Raw genomic sequence first — 10,070 nt, 5'->3', positions numbered from 1 at the left:
CCCCAAATACATTTAAAAACTGTATTTTTGCAAATCCAACATAAAATATTAATGATTTTAATATAAACTGATATTGAGTAGAGACAGCTATGTTCAATATAATGTTTGTTTACATTTTTATCAGTATATTCATCCGCAAAATAACTTTGAAGAAAAATGAAATTAAAGAGGGATGAGATAAGTGTACATTGTGATAATAGGAGGTAACTGATTCATCTAGGACACATGTTTTAAAAATTAAAATATCAATTCTTTAGACATTGGTAAAAACTTATTCTAACAAAATCTTTCAAATAGTCACTAAAACGCTTTGAAAGAAGAAAGCCAAACATCTCGCTACAAGAACATCTGAAACACTGACTATTAAACATGGCTTCAAGTTCAACATCATCGACAACGTCTCGATCATCGTCAGAAAACCAAAGTAGTGATCGAGAAAAGGCTAGTATAGGAATGGAGAAAAGTCCAGACAAAGGTTCTAAAAGAAGCTCTTCATCAGCTCATGAGAAGACGCCAGAACCGTCGACATCTGGAGTGTCTCCGAGTAGTAAACAAGACTCTGCAGAAAAGAAAAGAAAATATGAGCCAAGTGAGGCAGACATGAAAGCATACAAACACAAAAAAGAAAAGCAGGAAGAAGAAAGATTGAAGATGCAGTTAGTATTTTGAATAAAAGTTAATTTGGCTTATGAAATGAAGTGGAAACGGTAAAATTATTTGCAAACTTGACCAACTCAGGTTCCCATTTTTGTCACAATTAATAATTTGTTAATCATGAATAGCATCTGTGTCCATGCAGTCTGTATATATTCAGTATAACATGTTTTACAGTGTGACTGTTGGGGCGAGCGCAGCATAAATGGAATTGTAAATACACAAGGGTATATGATAATAAATTAAAGTGTGGTTTACCAAATGGATGCATACACATGAATAAAAATAAAACATTTTACGCTCAACTCCAGTATACATTTATAAACTGTTATGTTTAACAGTGTGGCAATCTGGAAGGCGAAACCATTAACAACGATCACAATTAACTATCGAATTCATTTATTCAGAAACGTGCACAGTTGGATCCGCCTTACGCCTATCTATCTATTCATTATGTTAAAGGTCACATGCTCAGTCTAGACATTGTGATGTCCCATTAGTGGAGCACATTACTTGAAAGTTTCTGTCAAAGTAGCAATGCTCCGAACAATTTACTAAGAAAATGATATAAAACCAATAGTTGCAAACCATTTTTATAGAATCAGCAGAATGTTTCATTAATCTTTTAAAATGCATGACATAGAATTTCTTGAAATACATTTTACCTGTTCTCGCGAGATCATGACATTAGTAGCCATTTGCAATTTACATGGAATTGTAAGTAAGAATCTGACGACAGAATTTTTAGTATGTTAAAGGAAGCAGTAGTTCGAATTTTCTCTTTGCCCAGGTGTTGTTAGCGCTTGCTTTGCTCACCAGCGCTCGCTTAAAAAAATGTCAAAAACGATCCCAATCGACTAATTGGCTTATACGCAAACTGTATTTTTCACTTACATCTAACTCGGGCCAATATTCAATGTTGTCCTTGGCCCACACTTCTTATAATCTACAGTAAAAGAATAAGGCTCATGTACAAGTTAACTCCCTGTGAAAGAGTTGAATGGTTTTTGTATATGAGTTCATTATATATACACTATACAAGATGATCTGTGATTGAGATAGCCTGGATACAAGTTGATTGCTCGTCCTCAAGATTTTTGTTTTGAAACATTCCCTCTCATCTCATCTCATCAGGTTGAATGACATCTAGTGGCTAAAATTATAAAAGTTAAATATTATATTTATGCTTTTTTTTATTTAGTTTAATATGTTCCTGAATCCTGATAGAGATTTTCCCTGTAATCTGTTGTACCATGATAGTGTTGATAAATGGTGTAAAGTGTTTCATAAGGCTTGCAATTGAATCAAAGAAATAAAACATATTGAGATCATAAATCCCAATAAGATCTTGATGAATTCACCAAATAGAAGAGCTAGCAAATGGGTCATCTTGGAAATTTTTCCATAGATGAAATTGATTGTCACCAATAGATATTTATATTTAACTATAAAAAAAATCATGCTGGAATAGATTTTAGGTTGAATGATGTCAGATAAAGTTCAATTGACCCAGTGAAAGAAATAGCAACTTACAATACCTTTTAGGAAATTGCAATTAGAACAATATGCTTTATGCTTTAAGAAATTTTGTTATTTTTTAATGAAGAAAAGCTTTAATTTTTCAATTCCAGAATTGATTTTAATCTTTTATTAATAAAACTCTGCTTCTTTATTTTTTAGCTCACCTGAGCTGAAAGCTCAAGTGAGCTATTCTGATCACATTTTGTCCGTCGTCCGTCCGTCCGTCTGTCTGTCCGTCCATCCGTCCGTCTGTAAACTTTTTACATTTTGAACTTCTTCTCTAAAACCGCTAATCCAATTTCAACCAAATTTGGCAAAAAGCATCCTTATGGGAGGGCAAATATAAATTGCAAAAATAAAAGTCTGATCTTTATTCAAAGCGGAGAAAACCTTGAAACTGTAGAAAAAGGGGGGTGCATTTTTAAAAATCTTCTTCTCAAGAACTACCGAGGCAAATTCAACGTAGTTTAGCATAAATTATCCTTATGGGAAGGAAAATATAAATTGCAAAAATTAAGTGCTAATTCTGTTTCAAATCTAAGTTATTACGAAAATAATAATAAAGGAAAGGCGTGTTTCAGCTTTGCGTTCGGCATCCGGTAAAATGGGTAGGCAAGACTTGGTCTGGGCAAAACAAAAGATTGGCAGTTATTAATCTGCCAATCTCATTAAAATTTCAGGATATTTGATGGACCAGTATATTTGTATTCGCTGTAAATATTGTGCAAAATAATGCATATTTGGAATTGACGATTGTCGATCTGTCCCGGCTTTTATTTTGCCACGGCCCGGGTTTGCATACCCATTTTACCAAGACTCATATTCCATACTTCTAAAACGAGGTTCTTTGTTTAAAGCAGCCATGACATTATACGAAAAAGGGTCGATCTGACTATGATAAATTTGCTTGTTGTGCAACAGTTTGCGTATGAAGGGAATTTTTTAAAACATGCAAAATATATTGGTGCCGATTTTGTGAAGTAAATTGAGGCTAAATATTTCAATGCGTTGACAGTTTTCACACATGACGTTGGTGCATGCTAGCTTGTTCTGATTTTCGTTTCGTTTTCATTATTTATGCTTTGTAACCTGGGAACTATCGTCTGTATTTCGTGATTTTTACGTATCAAATCAAACAGAAACTTCGGTAAATCAAACAGTTAACTGTTTACCTGCGCAAATTAAGCAAAATCTGATGTATAAAAAAAGTACTGAAATATAATTCATTCTACCGGTAATTCGGCAGTATCTTTTGGTAGATTAATGCAATAGGTTTTGTTGAGATGCTCTGCATTTTCTCGAGTTTATTCAGTTTAAATAGAATTTGATATCGCTGACGGAAATATGTAGGTATATACATGTATATATATATGATTCATTTCGAAAAAATAAATTGTGTTCCTTATTTGTTATAGTGCATGTTTCTTGTGTTTAATTGTTTACAATTTCTTTTTACTAACCATATTTGAGTGTTAAGCTTCGAATTATAAGCAAGATACAGAGATTTGCTCACAATTCTATGTTTGTACACAGATCTTAAAAACTAAAGATTAAAAAAGTAAAAAAATTGTCAATATTTATTAAGAAAATTTTCATAGTCTGTTCTTCCAGAAACCAACTTTAACAACTAATTGTATTGTAAACTTAACCTTTTTTCGTCATTATTACTCCTACTGTACATGTGATCCTGGACTGTGTTTATGTACATTTGTATAAACTGATTTTGAACCTCAAGGTCTTCGAGTGAATAAAAGAATTGAAAATCTTAGACCATTCTTTTTTCCCATTTTAAATGCTGAATAGGAAATACCAAGTTAAAAATCTTTAGCTGAATGTAATAACTCATGTGAACAAAATATGACTCAAACTTAGGCGAACTGTGAGCTCTGTATCTTGCTTATAATTCTACGATTGATGCTGAAATTTTGGTTGAACATTAGAAATTCTTGTAAAAACAAAATAAAAGAATGATATTCTGTATATACCTACTCTCTGAGGCCCCCTCTTTATACAATAAATAATGTGAAATTTACATCAATTTTGATAGTTTTTCAAAAACGAGTAAATAAAAACGACATCTTTAAAACAGTTTCCATAGTTCTGACACATTTCTGTTGCGGGGATAAAGTAATTATCGCTATTTCTAAGAAAATATCACAGCAGAAAATTATCCTGGTTTGTACGCGAGGTAAATAACAGTCATTTAATTATAATGGAGAAGACAAATTAAATTTTTGAATGTTTTAAATTTGAGGAATTGAGCACATTGAGGTATAATTTTCTTCTTCACATCTATACATGTAGTATTTTTTAAATAAAATACAATAACTATTATATATTTTTTAAAAATACAATAACTAGTAAGTAGTTGGTGAAAAAATGTACCTATATGCTCTCATATATTTTGATCGCTTTACAAAAGGGGGGGGGGGGCAGAACGAATATATATAGGGAATTGGAAGTTAACAACTTAACAGTGTACACCTACTTAATGTTTAGTTTTATATCTTGCGTAGGATTTTCTTATTCTGGTAAAAAAAACAGTATCTCATGAAGGTACAATGACAAAGATTACGAGTATGCAAAAATAAATGTAAAATTCGAATACTTGACAATATTTATTTTTTGTTATTCTACCGAGGGACCATATGGCACAATATCTTTTGAACGCCCATTGTTGCTCAGGTGAGCGATGTGGCCCCATGGGCCTCTTGTTGTAAAAAGCAACAATTAAACAAATATAATATACTGCAGATATATTTTTGGCTTACTATTGCCATTCAGAGACAATACAATGTAGTTTGAAGAATTTAATTAATGTTAATTAGCTGACCTCTTTAATGAAGACAAGGAAGCTAATGTAATAGAATTTCATTTTTTATTGGTTTTGGTTTCTGCATGTGAATGGTGTTTGTCTGTGTATATTTATAAATACAAAAGATATTGTAATGACAGTATAACATTACAAAATCCATGTAGATAATTGATTTTAAAGATATGAAAACAAGTCTGGTAGCTCATCTAAACATTAATAAACTAAATTTCATACATTATGAAAAACAGACTAATATCAAGGAACTGATTTTAGTAAGACTTGTGATGTTTTTGTTAGAGAGTAAAATCATGACTTCTGATTTTAGTTAGATTTGCGATGCTTTTTGTTAGAAAGTGAAAACATAACTTCTCGCTTTTTACTTTTATTAATTTGTTGTAGGGTGCTTGTATCAAATTTTACAGAAGAACAGCTAAACAGATATGAAATGTTCCGAAGAGCTGCTTTCCCAAGGGCAGCCATCAAAAGGGTAAACTATTAAAAATGAGAAAAATTCTCGTCTGTAACTTATTTCTTAAAAAGCTTTGACTTTTATTATATTTATTGCATCCATGTCATATTGCAATATATTGGCCCCTTTGTTTCAAAATGATAATACCCCTGTTTAGTTTAATTAATAATATGCAAAAAATCATAATTTCTTTGTAGAAACTAGTTATTTATACAATGGATTTGAAAGTTTTTTCTGTCTTTTATTATTGACATTGCAGTGTTTAAAATTTATCTTTAAACATAATACCAAACCTCTATTTGGGAGCTGTGACTTAATTTCGTAGATACAATTAAAATTTCCAATTAACTTGCCAATCTTAAGTTCACATCTATTTTGTCTTAATAAATTACTGGTATTTTATGTAGCTGTTCACTTTACAAATACATGTATTACAAATTGTTTAAGTGTTGCAATGTAGTTATACATGTGTATACAATGGCACATTTCACTATGTACTGTATCCTCATTGGTCAGAAGGTTAGGATTAGAATTTGCTATGGAATCCATACAGGAATATTAGATTTACCTCCCTTTTCTTGATTTTTTTTCTTCAGTTAATGCAGTCCATTACAAGGACCAGTGTGTCACACAATGTGGTGATAGCAATGGCGGGAATAGCCAAAGTGTTTGTGGGAGAGGTGGTGGAGGAAGGTAAGCACTGTCCTCACAAACTTCTACAGCAAGCTACACAGTCACAGTCACATTGATTGAATAAGTTCATGTCAACTGCTAGTTAGTTAGGTTTTCAGTATGGGGCAACTACACCAGTGTATGCAACATCTGGCTATTATACTGATATTGTATTTCATTGGGGTTTCTCTGTGTCAATGTAACACTGCATTTGATCAAGCAAAACAGTGTCTTGAATGCAATTGGGTCAAATAGTGTTTTATTATACTTATGTGCCGCATGTCATCATGCAATTGATATATGAGAGAAAATAGCAGTAAACAATGCCTTTACAAAATTAATACACTAGGCTTTAATTACTGGGGTATTTAGTATTTTGAATTTTGTACCCAGTATTTACCCAGTATTTACCCAGTATTTAGAATATATACCATCAACCAGATTTTGAGAGAGTATGAGAGTTTGAGAACTCTATAAGAAACTTCACATTCTCTGATAATTTTTGAAAATAGTCACTAGCTAAGTTCTATAGATTACAGATATTACACAGTCCTTATAAAGTCCAGATGTTACCTCTTCTCCTTGAATAAACTCTGTGAAAAATGAATGACAAGTATAGAAGCAGCTTTATTTGTAATTAAAGTATTTAAAACATAATGAATTATTTCAATAATTATATCCACATACAGGTACATGTACATGTATTTCAGAGACAAGGCCTAGCATAGCATGAACATTTCATATTTTGTTTTTAATTTTTGGAAAATGTACAGTGGCATAGTACGCTTTTTTTACACAAGAAAGCATATATTTATTGTAGCCTTGGACATTATGGAAAAAAGCAAAGAAACTGGACCAATACAGCCCAAACATTTACGTGAAGCAGTGCGTAGAATTCGAAAAAGAGACAGTCTCTTCAGACCCAAAAAATCTCTACTGAACACCTGAGTGCTGTATGATCAGATGGATTTAGAAGGAGAAAAACTTGAAGGTGCTTATTGTGTACCTTTACATGCAGTGTTTTATGGCCCATGTTCTGAAGCTAATGTTGGACAGAGAGACGGTGCTTTCTACAACATTGTAGCAGTTGGTGAAAAAATTAACAGTGAATATCTGATATGAATTCACTTCAATTGCTTTTGATTGATGATAATTTTCATTGATTGTTAAAGATGTATATCTCTGAGAGCTTTGCTTCTGTGTTTGTACTGGTACATGTTGTTAAGGTATTCAATGTATAACGACCACATTTTGTAACTAACAGATGAATGGTCCGATTTTTTAAATCATGATATCATTTTGAAGGTGTTATGAAATAAAAATACTCCACCAAAGGAATTTTCAAAATTTTGATTATGGTCCAAGTAATTACACCTTAAATTTTGCATTGAAGTCTATGGGCAACGTATGTTTTATTAAGATATTGTAAAAAGTAACTTAAAATTTGTAAAACTCTCTTGGTTAATACATTCATAAACTTTCTCTTTATTAAAATATGAAATAAAATAAATAATTTACCGCAGATATCTTGACGAAATTATTTTTTTTTGTTTTTCATCAAGGGAAGATAACTCTCTAAAAAATGTCAAGGTGCAAAATGACCAGCTTCTTATATGTTGTTAGTCATGTGAATTTAGTTTATTTCACTTGCATTGTAATCTAGCAATACATATTTAACTCGTTTAAAATGATTCAAAATTGTTCAATATCCCTTCATTATACATTGAATACCTTAAACTGAGTACTACCTTTAATATTTCTACCAGCCCATGGTAGGTAAGCTTTGTGTCATTTATGTATCATTTAATTCATGAATGATCAATCGTTTATTTAATATTATCCCCATAGATTTTAATTCATCCACAAATTTTTGAAGCTGAAATATTTAAGACTTTTTGTAATATAAATATTCCTACAGTATTCCCGTTTATTAGCAAATTAAACTAATTCAAGATCTGACTGCAAACTGGATACTGTATAAATGATTTTCATGAGTCAAGGGTGAGTAACTCTTTCAACCTTGCTTTTACATCACTGACCAAGATCGTACAATTAACAGACCCTACAGAGCATGTTTCCAAAAATGTTGTTTAATTGTTTTGTCAAATTAAAATAAAGCGAAGAATGACTTATAACATTACACTAGTGTTGTTCTTCACTTTATTGTCTAATTCAGGTACTCATTTAAATTGTGTATTTCTTTATAAATACAAGTTGTCTACGAGCTGTCTTACAGTTATGAGACTTTTTATTGATTTTATAGGAAAAGGTTTTTTTCAATAGATTTGTTTGTTTTCCAAAAGGCCAGTCATTTTGTCAGAAAAAAATGCACATATTTTGATTATGAAATTTCACCAAACTGAATTTTGCAATCAATTTTTTTTTTGAGATTCAACTGGTTTATTTTTAGAAATTTAATAGGCTTATATTAAATATATACCAGCTCAGTATTTTGGTTTAAGATTACTTCATACAACTTTACATGCATTAATACAGGATATATCAATAAAAAACAAGAGGCCCAGGGGCCACATAGATCACCTGACTAATACTTGCCTTAACTCTGATCAAGTTAGCATTACAGTATCAAAATATTTTGACAACTAAGTACAGTAGATCTTGCTAAAAAAAAAAATTGGAAACCTGCCAATTTTTATCCACGTCTCTTTTTTTTCAGTAAATACCAAGCCCCTTTTGTTGTTGTACCACTAAGAAGATTTTTCTCTAATCCTATATATCCCCCCCCCCCCCCCCCCCACTTTGAGGCCCAACTTTTCTCTAGAGAATCATGATTTCATCAAACTTAAATCTGCATAACCTGAGCCTTCACACAAAGTACTGAGTTTTGGACTGAAAACTTTCCCAGAATATTTTTAAAGATTCTCTCTATATATTCCTATGTAAAAATTCAACACGCCATTGCGGCCCTGCCCTACCCCGACTGGGACTATGATTTTGTAAAATTGAATTTACACTACCCGAGGATGCCTTTACACAAGTTTAAGCTTTTCTGGCCAAATAGTTTTTAAAAGGAAGATTTAATATTTTCTCTATATATTCCTATGTAAAGATTCATCCCCCATTTTGGCCTCACCTAACCACGTGACTATGATTTAAACAAACATGAATCTATACGATCTGGGCCGGGGATGCTTCCACTCTAATTTGGGCTTTCCTGGCCTAATAGTTTTAAGAAGAAGATTTTTAAAGATTCTCTCTATATATAAAAATTTATCCCCCATTGAGAAGAAGATTTTTAAAGATTTTCTCTCTATATAAAAATTTATCCCCCATTGTGGCCCCGCCCTACCCCCAAGGACCATGATTTGAATCTACACTACCTGAGGATGCTTCCATTTTAATTTGAGCTTTTCTGGCCAAATATTTTTTGAGAAGATTTTTAAAGATTTTCTCTATATATTCCTATGTAAAACTTGATCCCCCTCTTGTGGCCCCACCCTACCCCGGGGGACTATTATTTGAACAAACTTGAATCTATACTACCTGAGGATGCCTCCACACAAGTTTAAGCTTTTCTGGCTGTGAATAGTTTTTGAGAAGATTTTTTGAAAAAATACCAACAATTTTACAATAATTCTCAATTATTTCCCTTCTAAAGAGGGTGGGGCCCTTCATTTGAACAAACTTGAATCCCCTTCACCCAGTGATGCTTTGTGCCAAATTTGGTTGAAATCTGCCCAGTGGTTTTGGAGAAGAAGAAAATGTGAAAAGTTTACAACAACACCACCAACACTAAAGCCAACGACGACAGACAACGGACAAATTTTGATTAGAAAAGCTCACTTGAGCTTTCAGCTCAGGTGCCCTAAAAAACAATGTAATTTTAGCTCACCTGAGCTGAAAGCTAAAGTTTGTTAAAATGAAGGGTAAAAAATCTTCTTTATAAAAACCAATTGGCTAGAAAAGCTGTAACTTTAA

The 10,070-nt window shown here is 32.1% G+C and overlaps 1 protein-coding gene across 2 annotated transcripts; it reads left to right on the top strand.

Moving 5' to 3' along the window:
- Positions 1–128: 128 nt before the first annotated feature.
- Positions 129–8,271, top strand: LOC128179444 (transcription initiation factor TFIID subunit 11-like). 2 transcript variants are annotated; one of them, XM_052846881.1, is made up of 5 exons: positions 129–203; positions 298–656; positions 5,390–5,477; positions 6,056–6,152; positions 6,952–8,271. In XM_052846881.1, the coding sequence occupies exons 2-5, from the start codon at positions 370–372 to the stop codon at positions 7,077–7,079; spliced, it is 600 nt and encodes a 199-aa protein (XP_052702841.1). In that variant the 5' UTR covers positions 129–203; positions 298–369; the 3' UTR covers positions 7,080–8,271. The 2 variants fall into 2 exon arrangements, with proteins under 2 accessions (XP_052702841.1, XP_052702833.1); XM_052846873.1 differs by having other exon boundaries at positions 136–656.
- The last annotated feature ends 1,799 nt before the right edge of the window (positions 8,272–10,070 follow it).

This window comes from Crassostrea angulata, chromosome 1, assembly GCF_025612915.1.
Source record: "Crassostrea angulata isolate pt1a10 chromosome 1, ASM2561291v2, whole genome shotgun sequence".
NCBI classification, from domain to species: Eukaryota; Metazoa; Mollusca; class Bivalvia; order Ostreida; family Ostreidae; genus Magallana; species Magallana angulata.
This window is presented reverse-complemented; position numbering and strand designations above follow the sequence as displayed.

Excerpts from the sequence above, each read along its gene's own strand:
- LOC128179444 (XM_052846881.1), top strand. The coding sequence starts at position 370 with ATGGCTTCAAGTTCAACATCATCGACAACGTCTCGATCATCGTCAGAA. Across the intron at positions 657-5,389 it reads GAAGAAAGATTGAAGATGCA|GGTGCTTGTATCAAATTTTA; the intron begins GTTAGTATTTTG and ends AATTTGTTGTAG. Across the intron at positions 5,478-6,055 it reads CAAGGGCAGCCATCAAAAGG|TTAATGCAGTCCATTACAAG; the intron begins GTAAACTATTAA and ends TTTTTTCTTCAG.